A 15,633-nucleotide genomic window follows, 5' to 3' on the forward strand; every position below is an offset into this window, starting at 1 on the left:
TCACATGGACCTCTCCACAGGCTGCTTGAGTGTCCTCACAACATGGCAGCTGCCTTCCCCCAGAGCAAAGCTGTCCAAGAGAGCAAGGAGGAGGCCACAGTGCCTTTTATGACCTAGTCTCTGAAGCTGCACTGTCACTTCCCCTTTAATCCGTTCTTTAGAAGCAGATCACTGTGTCCAGCCCACCCTTAACAGGATAATTAGGCTCCACACGAGGAATCAACAGGTATCTAATTCTGTGGTCTCTCTGACCGCTGCCTTCTTGTCTCTGGGACTTAGGTATTTCCTCACTACACCACCCTGTCCTCCAGAGTGTGTAGCTCTTTCAGGGGTGCCTTGGGCCCTTAGGAGTTCTGTTTTATGCTTTCTTATCAACTCTGATAGAACTGAATGAATCTATTCCCTGTAAAAGTCAGTTCTTCCTTGGCAGGACACCAATCCCTCCCCTATACTGTGGGGTTAGAGAACAATTTGAAACCAAAAAATGAGGGCACAGTATGTGAACAGAATATTTAAAATTTGTGCTCCTCCAGAGCTCAAAGTTGTTTTACCTACACACTTTTATTTCTTAGGGAGGTAAGAGGAATCTTAAGAACTAATAGTGACCAGTGATTTCTCTGGTGGTCAGTTCCATGGAACACACAGGAGTTTGAGGAAGGAGTGGATGGTCAACCTCCCATCGCCATGGTGACAGGTCACGTGGAAGACTGAGAGTGGCAGTGGATGTCATTTCTCAGCTTTCCAGCGTGGAGGCGGGAGCAGGAGGGCAGGAGCTGCACGCACTGTGCAGGGCAGGTGAACCCATCAGGGCTCTTGTTTGTAAGCATCAGACACTGACTAGGCCAGTGTGAGCAGAAAAGAATTTAGTGAAAGGACATGGGGATAATCGTAGAATTTCTGGGAACACTGACGAAGCAGCTTCTGAAAATGCACTGGAAGAAGAAGACAAAGCCCAAATTATGTTGCAGACAGTGTGACTACCACCATGGACTCCAGAGATGGTGCCCTATGACACAGACACCTCCCAAAACATTGGACATTGCTGCCACAGCTGCCAAAATGGACAAGTCACTGCCCCTGCTTCACAGTGTCACTTGCTCCCAGTGCAGAGTTCAAGGCAGATCCATCGGATTGGCTGAGTCTAGATCATCTGCCTGAGCCTTGTTTGCCAAGGAGCTTAGGAAAGCAAGCCTTTTCAGCTTCTGTTATGGGAGGTGGGCTCAACCTCCCACCAGGGTGCAAAGGGTGGGGGATCTTCAAACATGAAGAAGACCCTGACCCAGGCAGCCAACACTCCTCAGAGTCCACTCCAGGAAGTAAGAAACTTGAGGGTCCAGGATCATTCTGGTAAGAAGTTTGGAGGGAAAGGGAAAGAGAGTGGTAAACTAAGGGAAGAGCAAAACCAAAGAGTCTTTCCTTTCTTTTCTGTAAAATTAAGGGACCTGAGCAGTTTCATAGAGGAGAAGAAAAAAGAAAGTTTCTTGACAAGGAAGCTTGTACTCCATTCTGCCTGTAGCATCAGGACAGAACTGTTCAAAAGACAAGACCACTTTGAATAAAAGGACATGTTTCTGAAATAAAGGAACTAAAAGCATTACTCATGACCCTTCAAAAATTTCATATAGTCTTTCTTGGTCTGCTTCTATTAATTACATTATCCCCATGTTAAGAATGTTTTCTAGGCACAGAGCAGGATTCAGTAAATATTTTGTAATGAAAAAAATTTTACTTATCTGTTGCCTTTAATTTAATATCTAAATAGATACCATATTCTTCTATAATTACAATATGGAAATGTCTGTGAACAAAATAGATAAACTTTTTGTCATATGCTGAGGAAAGAACGGTGGTAGGAAGATTCATCCAAAGTTTTAGTAGCAGCATCAACACAGCCAAAGTATGCTCAGTGTTTGGGGACAGAGGTAAATATCCGCAATCCATGCATACCTTTGATTTCTTCTTTCAGTGCCTAAGGAAGCAGAAGAGCATCATCATTGTTTTGTATTTGACACTGATTACAGTAAGTCTCTACTGGAATATGTGTATATATTAATAGCTTTATCTCTGTAGGACACTTTGCACACACACTTTCTTTAAACAATCTTTACCTTTTTTTTTTGGAAAACACTTTTTTTTTGAATCACTATTTAAGTTGGCTCAAAAATCAAAAGGCATAAAAAGGCATGTCCTGAAGTCTCCCTCCCACAGCTGTCCCCCAGTTTCCACCTCCCTCTCAAATATAAAACTGTTGTTACTTGCATGTGTATCTTTGTGAGAATTTTTAAAAATGCATATTCAAGCTAATATGAATATATATTCCACCCCACTACCTTTTTAAAACACAAATGATAGCATTTCAAACACACTGTTCTACACTCTGTGTTTTCCCCTAACACAGGATCTTTCCATATCAGCCATAAAGCACACCCGCATTCTTTTCTGTATCAGCATAGTGTTCCATTATATGTAGTCTAACTTATTAGGCTGCCCCAATGAAGAACTTTTAGGCTGCTCCTTGTGTTTTGCTATTTTGAGCAAAGAACAGCTGTCCTTTAAAACCACACCGAGGAGGCTTCCCTTGTGGCTCGGTGGTAAAAAATCCACCTGCCCATGCAGGAGATGTGGGTTTGATCCCTGATCCAGGAAGATCCCACATGCTGCGGAGCAACTAAGCCCATGCACCATAACTACTGAGCCTGAGCTCTAGAGCCTGAGAACCGCAACTGCTGAAGCCCGTGCACCCTAGAGCCTTGCACAGCAAGAGAAGCCACCACAATGAGAAGCCCTTGCACCAGAGCCTGAGCGTAGCCCCCGCTCTCCATGACTAGAGAAAAGCCCTTGTAGCAACCAAGACCCAGCTTAGCCGAAAATAAATAAATGAAAAAAATTATAGACCCAGCTTAGCCAAAAATAAATAAATGAAAAAAAATTATATTAAAAAAAAAACCCACACTGGGAGTTCCCTGGTGGTCTAGTAGTTAAGATTCAGCACTTTCACGACAGAGGCCTGGGTTCAATCCCTGGTTGGGGAACTTGAGATTTCACAAGCTGAGCAGCATGGCCAAAATTTTTAAAAGTTACTTGAATAAAAGAAAAAAATATATATAGCGTCATGTAAAAATATTTTTTTAAATAAAACCTTGCTCATCAGCACCAATTCCCCAATTTTACTCTAGATCAGAATAAATAAAGTTGTAAATTAGGAGATTTTTTTTAAGGCTACAAATGATGTCAGGGCCCAAGTGTAAATGAGGAGCCACAATCAAATAGATATTTAGTCCCTGCAGTACCAGGAAACAAGCTACAGGACCTGAATAAGGCTGGAGGTCAGGCCCAGGCCTTCCTCCCCTGCCAACCCTGCTCCAGTGGTTGTGGGCCTTGCTGTGTAGCTGCTCCAGGTTAAAAGTACACCAATACCAGGAGGTGAATTCTCTGAAATGGAAAGTCTTTCAGGCATTAAATATTTAACTTCTTTGCAAAATAATAACCAAACCCAGGCCAGCTCTCCTTTCCCTCTATCAACTACACTCCAATATACAATAAAATTTACGAAAAAAGAAAACAGACGCAGGGCTGGCCTGCATAGTCGGCTTCCTAGGGCAATGACAGCAAAGTGAACAAGGTTCTCCAGCAAGGATGGGACCAGAGAGGGCACATGTTCAGTAGGGGCCCAGAGGAAACTTTGAGCCCAAGATGATACACGTGACATTCTCCCAAGTGGAGGGAACTGGTGTCCTGCCCCTTGGACGTGGTGCAGGTTCCTCGCAGTACTTACAGGCAAGATGATGATGGGGAAGGCAGCTGACATTTATGAAGGGTTCACTGTGTGTTAGACACGCTTCTCAGTGCTTTATATGACTTTACCACTAATCCTCGAAAGAGCCCTTTGAGGCAAATCCTGTTACTCTCCCTGTTACAAATTAGGAAACTGAGGCAAAGGGAGGTTACGTAACTTGCTCAAGGTCACAGAGCAGTCACAAGAAAGAAGCAGTGCCCAGATTTGAAATGTGGGCAGTCTAACTCCAGAACCTACATCCTGGTGACCAGGGCTTCAGGCCAGGGGATGTGCTGTAATTAACAGACCCCCTAGGAGCCCAGTTAACTGTACAAGGCAGCCTGAGTAGTTTTGATAACAAAACCCAAAGTTCTACCAGTTGGGGGTGAGCCAGGTCTTATTTCCTCGTCTTCTCCCTTGGCTCCAATCCCTGGAGTCACAAAGGGCTAGTAGTGCTTCTGGAGGACAGAAGTGGTTGCTGCTGCACCTCAGACCTCCCAGTCAGACCACCAGCATGCCCTAGGGCCTTATGTGCCCACAGCCAGTGAATCCAAAGATGGATCCAACAAGGAACCAGAGTATTCATGGACCTAAATATCCAGGACACAAGGCAGGAAAGGCTGGATTCAGAGGGTGGAGGGCATTTATTCCCTGCTGGGCAGGTGGGGAGGCAGCATTTGAGCATAGCAAAGAAGTGAGGGAGGGGCAGCCCAGGCAGGAGGTCTGATCTGGGCAAAGGGCCAGAAGCATGGAGAGACCAATGGGCAGGGGCCAGAGGGAGGGTCCATGCCAAGAAGGGTGAGAAAGGTCTGAAAGAGTCGTTTGGAACACCTGGATTTGACTTTCATGGCCAGAGCTGTGCTTTACAAATGTTAAACTAGTTTACAAAGTCCAATTTTCCAGAATGATAAACACACTGATGGAGAGGTGAGTTTATAGGCACAGGTGTAAGGGTCAAGGCTGGTATAAATTTCAAGTGAAATAAGCACAGATAATGAATACACTGGGCCTTAATCAGGTTAAATCTGATGTTCCAGCCCCCTGCTATTGTCCTTGGGTCTGGGATAGCTGGAGCAGCTCTCAATCAGGCCATGCCTCAGTTTACCCACCTGTAAAGTAGTCCTAAAAGAGGCTTAAATGAAACCTTCAAATCTACAAGAATATGTATCTTTTATTGTCTTATGTTTACAAATACTATTCAACATGCAATAATAACAGTAAACACTGGTAGCACTATACACGGAAATGTAACTATTGAGCGGCCTGTTCAGATGCCGAGATGTGACAAAGCAGCACTGCTGCCTCTACTGACCTGATTAACCATCTGGTGCTGCTGGACAATTCTCTTCTCTTTAAATTCTTCTGATTCAATTTTAATTTCATACATTGCCCCACAGCCTCCTGAAATAAATGTCATTTGAAAGTGTTTCAGTTATTAAGTTACAGCAGCCAAGTTCCTTATGTCCTTGAATAAGTACCACACAATCCAAAGAAGGTCTGAATGTCATCATTCAGCAGAAAGCTGCTAAGATTGTTAGACGATCATGGCTTACAATCTGACCCCATCCTCCTCCTGGCAGGCTGCCTCAATCCCAAATGTGCTCTTCCTTCTGCAAAGCACTTGTATCTGGTACCCAGCATTACTGCTTCCAGGGTAGGAAAGATAAGGCACAAAACATGCAAAGCCTAAGAAATGTCAGTTGTCCTACTAGATCCTTTTATTAAGCCAGCAAATGCCATGGAAGAAGGTGGGAGGGACTGAATTTCAATGTCCCACTTCCCAAAGGACCAGTAATTGGTATTTTTAAAAATGCAAAAACACATTAAAATCTGATTTGAAAACCACATGCAGTAGTATCCGAAAGTAAAGGAATAAGGAAGTGTGAGAGAGATGATCTGAATGCTATCATTCAGCAGAAAGCTGAATGATATGGACACAGCATTACAATAAACTGAGGACACAGCATTACAATAAACTGAAGATGTGCTAAACATAGAGCTGGGCTCTCCAGCACCCCTGCTTTACAAGCTGAATTAAGGGTTTCCCCCTGGGCTGTGGCAGGTAAGGGACAGCTCTCAAGGCAGAGTTTGTGTGGACCCACCTACCCCCTAGACCAAGCTTTGTATCCATGTGGCTTGAGAGCTAGGGCTGATGAATGATAACAATAAAATGTGCTGCTCTAGCATGAAACAATTCAGCAAGAAAGTTCCATTCATTCAATAGGCTTTGTTAAGCTTTTCTTGTATGTTCTAGGAGACTAAGCTTTGGCTAAACCAAGGTTCCCAGCTTTGATCCCCTTTCTTCACTCTACCCAGGACTAGGCAAAACCAGACCAGAGGTCAAGTTCCAGCTCTGCCCTAACTGGGCCTGTGGCAGGTACAGGACTGGTAACATCAAGACCTCAGCATTGCCCTGGGACCCCTGCAGAGGGCTCACTCAATCTGCCATTCTAACAGATCTTTAGATTGGTTCATTTCCTATAGTGACCAGGATAAAAGGACTCTCTGAATTTCCTCCTAATCCTTGTAAATGTTATGTTCTCAGAAGAGCCAGTGAGCCCTACAGCAATGGAGAGTGATAAAGACTGTCTGGGTGTGGGAATTGCCAACTCTTCCACATGGGTGTCTAGATAAATCCTTATCTTTCCCGTCCAATGGGGGCAGATGTTGATTGCCCAGCTTGCTCCTAATACGCAGTCAGCCTGAACTTCTGAGGCCCCAGTGGCCATTCGAGAAAGGTGGGGCCTGACCACGGCTGGTCACTGGGCTCAAGACAGTTTCCCTGGGTCCCGGTTCTGCCATCCCCTCCCTGTGAAGGGCCAGGCAAGTTCTTTAGCCTCTCCGGACTCATTCTTCCTGGAATCTGTTCCAGCTCTGGCATTCTAGGGTGTCAGAAGAATGTGGGGAAATTAAAGTCTGGCTCATCTCAAAGTCAAACCAAAGCCTGGAGCTGAGCCTCAGGGTGACTGAAAGGAATCTGATCTGAGCCAGGCCAGGTTGGCAACCATGAGTCCTCGTAGTTCCCCGCTGAAGTCTCTGCATTTCCACCTCCACCCCTTCTGGGAGGAGAGGCCAAGGTCTATCTGTCCAAAATCCATACATACTGAGAAGCCACTGGTGGTGAGTAGCCACCAAGTCCCCTGCCCTCTTCCCTTCCAGCAAGTAAAATCCTACCAAACTCTGTGGGAAAGATGAGAGAAAACCTTACCTGAAATGTCAGTGACTTTGATAGCTGTAGCTCGAGGAAACTTTTCTTTGAGAATTTGGGTCACTTTGAGCTCCCCCTCAGTCTGTGAGGCAAACATGCGCTGGGCCCAGTGGAGAAGAGGAAGCTGCCACAGAACAGAGGAGAGTCAGTGTGCAGGCCCCTCTGACCTCCCCTGCAAGGCAGGGCCCTGGGCTAAATCGGGGGGACTGCATGGCATCAGATGTCTATTTAAGTTCCCCAGGATGCAGAATAAACTGTGGAATTGTAAACAACTAACTTGGACTCCGGAGATAACAAGGTCCCTAAGTTAATTCAGCAGATGTTTATTCCTCATGATAGTGAGACACTATCATGAAGACAGTTTTAGTGAGGTGCCTGAAGCACCAAGTAATATGCCCAAGGTTGGATCCCTTAGTAAGATACAGAGCAGAAGAGGCCAGGCATGCCCTGCTTGGGCAAGCATGCCGCTGACCATGTACTAATGGGATCAAATAGCACCCACCCTTTAGGCCTGATTAACATTCCACATTCTCTCCAGTGGGGTATAACCCTGTGACCTACTGCTCCATAAGACAGCTATTCTCTGCAATCCTTACTGGAAAGAAGGAACAGAATTCTATGAAAGGACCTGAAAGAGGAACATTTTTAGATTATTTACCATTGGAAGTAACATTTCTGCCTCCCCCAATGGCTACCCTAAGGAGCCAGTGCTTCTGATGGGAATGTGTCTCAACCCTTAGAGATGAAGACGCAGAAAATCATGTCAGCAGCCCCTTGGGTAGGTTAAGCACATGCTGAAAAGAGAGACTGAAAATAGCATGGCAGGGACTTCCCTAGAGATCCAGTGGCTAAGATTCTGCACTCCCAATGGAAGGGGCCTGGGTTTGATCCTGGTGGGGGAACTAGATCCCACATGCAGCAACTAAGAGTTTGCATAGTGCAACTAAAGCTCCTGTATGCTGCAACAAAGATCAAAAATTCTGCATGCTTCAGCTAAGACCCAGTGCAGCCAAACAAATAAGTAAAAAATATTGAAAAAAAGAAAATAGAGTACAGCAGGGTTTCAGTGTCAGGGTTAAAGATTTTGGACTTTTTACATAGGCTTCTTGATGCCAATGTAACAATGCCTTTTGAAGCAAGTCAGGAAAGATTCCCAGATAACAGTATCCTTAAAAAGGGAGTAGTACCGGCTCCCTGGCTGGAGGAGGACAGTGGGTGGAGTGCTGTTCACCACATGCTGGTGCTGAAGGTACCATCCCTTCACCCCTCAGTCTTGCCCATCCTCAGGCCTTTTCTGATGGCCTAGAGCAGGGTCCTGTGTTATAGAACCTCAGAGCACCTTATTTAAAATACCCTGTGCACTGACTCACCAATTGGTCTTACAGGCCAAGACATGGGTCTGTCCTGCTATTGCAGTCTTCCAGAACTGACCCAGGGCAGGCCCTCAGGAGAACTTGAGTGATGGGTGAATGAGTGAATGAATGAATGAATGAGCAGGGGGAAAAATCCACACAATTTAGGGCATATGGACTGTGCTGTCAGTTGCTCAGTCGACTCTGACTCTTTGCGACCCCATGGACTGTAGCCCGCCCGGCTCCTCTGGCCTTGAGGATTCTCCAGGCAAGAATACTGGAGTGGGTTGCCATGCTCTCTTCCAGGGGATCTTCCCAACCCAGGGATGGAACCCAGGTTTCCCGCATTGCAGGCGGATTGTTTACTGGCTGAGCCACCAGAGAAAACCAGCATATGTACTGGGTACCCGCAAAGAAGCCCTGATTCTAGCAGGTAGCTGAAATGCAGGTCAGGAGAAAGATCTGGAGGGAGACTGAGTGCTCTTCAGAGGGACAGAATCTTATGTTGTGGACCTGGGTAAGATTGGGTGGACGGGAGATCTCCTCTGAAAACAGTGTCCTGGGGGTGGGGGTGGGGCAAAGGCAGAGGGTAGCCAGGTGGCAGGCGGCGCAGCAGTCACTAAAGGGTGAGAGTGGGGTTACCACTATGACTCCTTGGGAAAAGTCTTTCCCTCATCTCTGCTGATCTGCAGGCAGCGGCCTTTAAACCAGCAATCTACTGACAAAAACCCCGGAATGTCGATTGTCCACAATGAAAGTCACCAGCAGCAGTGCCCTTCATGCTTGGGGGAGGCAGGTCCAAGAGAAGGAAGAATGTGAGAGGAAAGCAAACGAAATGGATGGAGTGAAGGAAGAATGAATCAGCAAGGGGGAGATAAAATTAGGAGAGCGTATGGTGAGTGCCCTCTACTGGCTCCCTACTCCAGGATTGTGAGATTTGGAAAGGGTCAAGGTCACAGAAGTCAGGAGGACGTTCAGGAGGACGTTCCGGAGCCCTGACTCAGTGACAGGAACCAGCACACAGGCCGCAACTCCAGGCTCTGACTCCCATGTCTTCGGCTTAGTAAAGCAACACTGCTTTTTCCGTGCCTGCTGTATTACGACTGTTTATGTATCCGTTCCCCTCGGTCTCAACCCCCACCCCGTTGGGGAGCTCCCCCAGCACGCGCCGGGCCTGACACTTCTCTCAGTACCCGTAGCCGGGGCCACTGAATGAATGAACCAGCGAATCAATGAATGAAAGAAAGGAAGGCGAAGCCCCTGGCCCGGCGCGTCGCGCCCCGCAGGCCGTCTCTCCAACCTCGGCCCGCCCCGCGGTCCCAGCGCTGTTCCTGCCCTGGGGAGAGTGGCTCGGTCCCCGTCCACGCTCACCCGGCGGGTTCCGCGAAGCAGAGGGACTGCCGCGGCCGGGCCCCACGCCGCCATGCCCGGCCGACGCGGCCCGCCGTCCGAGGTCGCCGCGTCGCCCGAAAGACGCGGAGTCCGGGACCAGAGCCGCCGCCGCCACGGACGAGGCCGCCCCCTGCTGTTCGGAGGCCGCGAGCCGCCCCGCACGCCCAGAAAGCCCAGGGCCCTGCCGTCTGCCCTGACTTCCTCTGCCTCCTAGCCCTCGACCCCAGTGGATCCTTCCGCCTCGGCCTAGAAGCCGGTGCTCAGACTTTCCCTCTTCCCAAGGACCCTGGTGCCCTAGGTGGAACGCCCCCATTCCTACTCTCCACCAGAAAACTTGCTGCTAAACGGAGGAGCTTCGACTTCTCGCTCCATGAGGGGCCCCGGGGAGGATTTTAAGCAGGGGAGTCGTTTTCAGATTTGAGCTTTAGAAAGATCACTGGCCCCTGCGAAGAGCGGGGACAGTCGCAGTGGTCCAGAGACTAAAGGCCTGAACAGCAGCAGGAATGGGAGGAATGGACTTGAAGACAGTAGTGGCGGGAGACGGGATGAAGGCGTCAGGGATGACTCTCAGGTTTCTGGCTTGGACAATGAAATGGGTAGAGGAGGACTAGGTTTGGGGTGAAGAGGGTCAACTAACTCAGTTTTGGATGTCCCTGAATTTAAGGTGCCTGCAGGAAATTGCTCAGCAGAAGAGCCGCTGGAGCCACAGACCATGGATAGCCTGGCAAACACTTTAGAGTGTTTTGCAAAATTCAACCACTCCCATCCCCTGGAAAGCTCAACCAGCAGACCAACTGGAAGCTGAGGAATGATATTGACCTTTCCTGACCCTCCTGACGAATCAACGAAAACTTTGACTCTGACATCTTTTGCCCCCGTTCTAGACTGAATTCTCCTTGGCCAAGCCCCTTCATGAATGTGCATATAACCTTCGCTTAAAATTTCTCCCCTTTTGCTCTTGGGGAGATACTGTGTTCTCCTTGTTGTTGTCTGATCACTAAGTCATGTCCAATCCTTTGCAACCCCATGGACTGCAGCATGCCAGGCTTCCTTGTCCTTCACTATCTCCCAGAGTTTGCTCAAACTCATGTCCATTGTGTCAATGATGCCATCCAACCATCTCATCCTCTGTCACCCCCTTCTCCTCCTGCCCTCAATATTTCCCAGCATCAGAATCTTTTCCAGTGACTCGGCTCTTCTCATCAAGTGGCCAAAGTATCAGAGCTTCAGCTTCAGCATCAGTCCTTCCAATGAATCTTCAAGGTTTATTTCCTTTAGGATTGACTAGTTTGATTTCCTGGCTGTCCAAGGGACTCTCAAGTCTTCTACAGCACCAAAATTCGAAAGCATCAATTCTTTGGCACTTAGCCTTCTCAACTGAAATATAGCCTTCATTATTACTGGACTGCTTGTACCTCCCTATGCAAACTGTGCAACAAGATAGTGTATGTGGTAACCAACTCATCTTTTAAAGTCAGTTCAAGCTTTGTCTTCTCCTGATCAGTCATAAATATTCTGTTCAGCACCAATAAGATAATCTGTCACAGAGAAACCTTTGTCTCCTGTAAGTAGGTTGCCTAAGCCTGAAATAACCTTTTTACTTGCCTTTTAAGCCTTTTCATTTCTGTAGCCCTTTGGAACTCCCCTTTACTGGCTAGATGAGATGCTGCCTGAATTAAGAGTCAATAACGCCAATTAGATTTTTTTAATTTACTGTTGAATTTTGTCTTTTTACTGTTTTGACCCTCATAAGTTTTCCTTTCATCAGTGCTAATGCTCAGTTGCATCCAACTCTTTGCAACCCCATGGACTGTAACCTGCCCGGCTCCTCTGTCCATGGGATTTCCCAGGCAAGAATACTGGAGTGGGTTGCCATTACTTCCTCCAGGGGATCTCCCTGACTCGGAGATTGAACCCATGTCTCCCGCAGCTCTGGCATTTGGCAGGCAGATTCTTTACCACTGAGCCAGCTGGGAAGCCCCAATTTCTCCTTTGCATTACTATTAATAGACTCATTTTTTTTTTCTTTGCTTCATTCTTTAGCAATTAGGGTTGGTGGGATTAGGGATAATTTACAAACTTTCAATTTTTCTTCAGAGATGTAACTAAATTGCCAAAGATATTTCTTCCAGAGTATAGTGGTGAATCACCTCTTTGCGACTCAAAACAGGGTGGTCTCAATGAGCCAGACCATATCCTCCTCTTGGAGTGGTCCCATGACCTAGGCTGGTTGATCAGCTTTAGGCATTGGCTTAGAATTGGTCACATGATCTGAGCCAGGCCAATCAGAATTGGTCTAGAGACTGGGGAACTAAGGGAAATAAAAGATCATTTGCACCTGGATGGCTAAACTGGTAGGTGTACTCTTGGGGACCATCTTTGTAACCATGAGGGTAGTGCCACAGTGGAAATGAAGCAGGCACAGAAGAAAGGAGAGCTGAGAAGAGATACATGTTTGACATCCTTTGTGCAACTGGAAACAGGCAGAGCCAGAACTGAACACTAAGTAATTTTAATTGGTTTAGTTATTTTTAACTACAAGACCAGTGTTAAATTCACTGAACTGCATTTGCAAAATTCCTTCTTTCCTTTACTGAAAATCAGTACTTTTGCTCCAACAGTCTTCACCCCATAACTTAACAGTGGCTCACTTTTTTATTTTTCTGGCTGTGCTGGGTCTTCATTGCAGCCTGCGGGTCTCTCTTGCTGCAGAGCATGCAAGCACAGTAGTCGTGGCCCACGAGGCCACGAGCTTAGCTGCCCCATGGCAACTGGGATCTTAGTTCCCCGACAAGGGATTGAACTTACGTTCCCTACATTAGAAAGCAATTTCTTAAGCCCTGGATTACCTGGCAGAGGAACCAGAGATCAAATTGCCAATATCCACTGGATCATCGAAAAAGCAAGCGAGTTCCAGAAAAACATCTATTTCTGCTTTATTGACTATGCCAAAGCCTTTGACTGTGTGGATCACAATAAACTGTGGAAAATTCTGAAAGAGATGGGAATACCAGACCATCTGACCTGTCTCTTGAGAAACCTGTATGCAGGTCAGGAAGCAACAGTTAGAACTGGACATGGAACAACAGACTGGTTCCAAAAAGGAAAAGGAGTACATCAAGGCTGTATATTGTCACCCTGCTTATTTAACTTCTATGCAGAGTACATCACGAGAAACGCTGGGCTGGAAGAAACACAAGCTGGAATCAAGATTGCCAGGAGAAATATCAATAACCTCAGATATGCGGATGACACCACCCTTATGGCAGAAAGTGAAGAAGAACTAAAGAGCCTCTTGATGAAGGTGAAGGAGGAGAGTGAAAAAGTTGGCTTAAAGCTCAACGTTCAGAAAACTAAGATCATGGCATCTGGTCCCATCACTCAATGGGAAATAGATGGGGAAACAGTGGAAACAGTGTCAGACTTTACTTTTTTGGGCTCCAGAGTCACTGCTGATGGTGACTGCAGCCATGAAATTAAAAGACGCTTACTCCTTGGAAGGAAGGTTACGGCCAACCTAGATAGCATATTTAAAAGCAGAGACATTACTTTGCCAACAAAAGTCCGTCTAGTCAAGGCTATGGTTTTTCCAGTGGTCATGTATGGATGTGAGAGTTGGATGGTGAAGAAAGCTGAGTGCCGCAGAATTGATGCTTTTGAACTGTGGTGTTGGAGAAGACTCTTGAGAGTCCCTTGGACTGCAAGGAGATCCAATCAATCCATCCTAAAAGAGATCAATCCTGGGTGTTCACTGGAAGGGCTGATGTTGAAGCTGAAATTCCAATACTTTGGCCACCTCATGCGAAGGGTTGACTCATTGGAAAAGAGCCTAATGCTGGGTAGGATTGGGGTCGGGAGGAGAAGGGGACGACAGAGGATGAGATGGTTGGATGGCATCACCGACTCGATGAACATGGGTTTGGGTAGACTCAGGGAGTTGGTGATGGACAGAGAGGCCTGGCGTGCTGCAATTCATGGGGTCGCAGAGAGTCGGACACGACTGAGCGACTGAACTGAACTGGATTACCTGGTTATTTTGGACCATCTGCTTTAGTACCTTCCTCCTACCTTCAGTTGGAGCCACCTGAAATGAAAACTTGCCCATTATTTGCTTAATTAAAATCCTTCAGAGTCATCACCTACAAGTAAAAACCCAAGTTCTTTCATTTGACTTACCTCTACCTACCTGTCCAATTGAAATATATCCTTCACTAATACTGGACTGCTTCACTTTCCTATACAAACTGTACAACAATTCTGTTATGTTGTAACTACCCATCTTTTAAGGCAGTTCCAGTTTTGTCTTCTCCAGGGAGCCACCTCTGACTCAGAGTCTTTTCCAGTGAGTTGGCTCTTCCCATCAGGTGGCCAAAGTATTAGAGCTTCAGCTTCAGCATCAGTCCTTTCAATGAATATTCAGGGTAAATTTCCTTTAGGATTGACTGGTTTGATCTCCTTTCTGTTCAAGGGACTCTAAAGAGTCTTCTCCAGCACCACAATTCGTACCCATCAATTCTTCCACGATCAGCCTTCTTTATGGTCCAACTCTCTCATCTATACATGACTACTGGAGAAACTATAGCTATGACTATACGGACCTTAGTTGGCAAAGTGATGTCTTTGCTTTTTAATACACTGTCTAGGTTTGTCATAGCTTTCCTTCCAAGGAGCAAGCGTCTTTTAATTTCATGGCTGCAATCACCATCCACAATGATTTTGGAGCCCAAGAAAATAAGATCTGCCGCTGCTTCCACTTTTTCCCCTTCTATTTGCCATAAAGTAATGGGACAGATGCCATGATCTCAGTTTTTTGAATGTTGAGTTTTAAGCCACCTTTTTTTACTCTCTCACATTCATCAAGAGGCTTATTAGTTCCTCTTCACTTTCTGCCACTAGAGTGCTATCATCTGCGTATCTAAGGTTGCTGATATTTCTCCCAGCAATCTTGATTCCAGTTTGTGATTCATCCAGCCTGGCATTTTGTATGATGTACTCTGGGTATAAGTTAAATAAAAAGGGTGACAATATAAACCCTGTACTCCTTTCCCAGTTTTGAACCAGTCAGTTGTTCCATGTAAGGTTCTAATTGCTGCTTTTTGACCTGCATACAGGTTTCTCAAGAGACAGGTAAGATGGTCTGGTACTCCCACCTCTTTTAAGAATTTTCCAGTTTGTTGTGATTCACACAAAGGTTTTGGCGTAGTCAGTGAAGCAGAAGTAGATGTTTTGCTGGAATTTCCTTGCTTTCCCTATGATCCAACAAATGTTGGCAATTTTCTAAACCCAGCTTGTACATCTGGAATTTCTTGGTTCACATACTGCTGAAGCCTACCTTGAAGGATTTTGAGGATGATCTTGTTAAGCATGTGGAGTGAGTACAACTTTTCCGTAGTTTGAACCTTCTCTGGCATTAACCTTCTCTGGGAATGGAGTGAAAACTGACTTTTTCCAGTCCTGTGGCCACTGCTGAATTTTCCAAATTTGCTGACATAGTGACAGCAGCAGTTTAACAGCACCATCTTTTAGGATTTGAAATAGCTCAGCTGGAATTCTGTCACCTCCACTAGCTTTTTTGTAGTAAAGCTTCCTAAGACCCCCTTGATTTCACACTCCAGGATGTCTGGCTCTAAGTGAGTCACTGCACCATCATGGTTACTCAGGTCATTAAGACATTTCTTGTATATTCTTCTGTGTATTCTTGCCACCTCGTCGTAATCTCTTCTGCTGTGCTGTGCTTAGTCGCTCAGTCATGTCCAACTCTTTGCGACCCCATGGACTGTAGCCCAGCAGGCTCCTCTGTCCTTGAGGATTCTCCAGGCAAGAATACTGGAGTGGGTTGCCATGCACTCCTCCAGGGAATCTTCCCAATTCGGGGATCGAACCCAAGTCTCCTGCATTGCAGGTGG

The 15,633-nt window shown here is 46.4% G+C and overlaps 1 protein-coding gene across 3 annotated transcripts; it reads right to left on the reverse strand.

Annotated features, from left to right (window-relative positions):
* Positions 1–542: 542 nt before the first annotated feature.
* BOLA3 (bolA family member 3) lies at positions 543–9,803 on the reverse strand. 3 transcript variants are annotated; one of them, XM_081595718.1, is made up of 4 exons: positions 9,707–9,803; positions 6,984–7,107; positions 5,072–5,176; positions 543–932 (listed from the first exon to the last, which is right to left on the reverse strand). In XM_081595718.1, the coding sequence occupies exons 1-4, from the start codon at positions 9,758–9,760 to the stop codon at positions 838–840; spliced, it is 378 nt and encodes a 125-aa protein (XP_081451844.1). In that variant the 5' UTR covers positions 9,761–9,803; the 3' UTR covers positions 543–837. The 3 variants fall into 3 exon arrangements, with proteins under 3 accessions (XP_081451844.1, XP_081451846.1, XP_081451845.1); XM_081595720.1 differs by having other exon boundaries at positions 543–1,344; XM_081595719.1 differs by lacking the exon at positions 543–932 and adding an exon at positions 1,707–1,969 and having other exon boundaries at positions 5,088–5,176.
* Positions 9,804–15,633: the final 5,830 nt, after the last annotated feature.

Source organism: Giraffa tippelskirchi, chromosome 4, assembly GCF_054371585.1.
Source record: "Giraffa tippelskirchi isolate mGirTip1 chromosome 4, T2T-mGirTip1v1.2.pri, whole genome shotgun sequence".
Classification (NCBI taxonomy): Eukaryota; Metazoa; Chordata; class Mammalia; order Artiodactyla; family Giraffidae; genus Giraffa; species Giraffa tippelskirchi.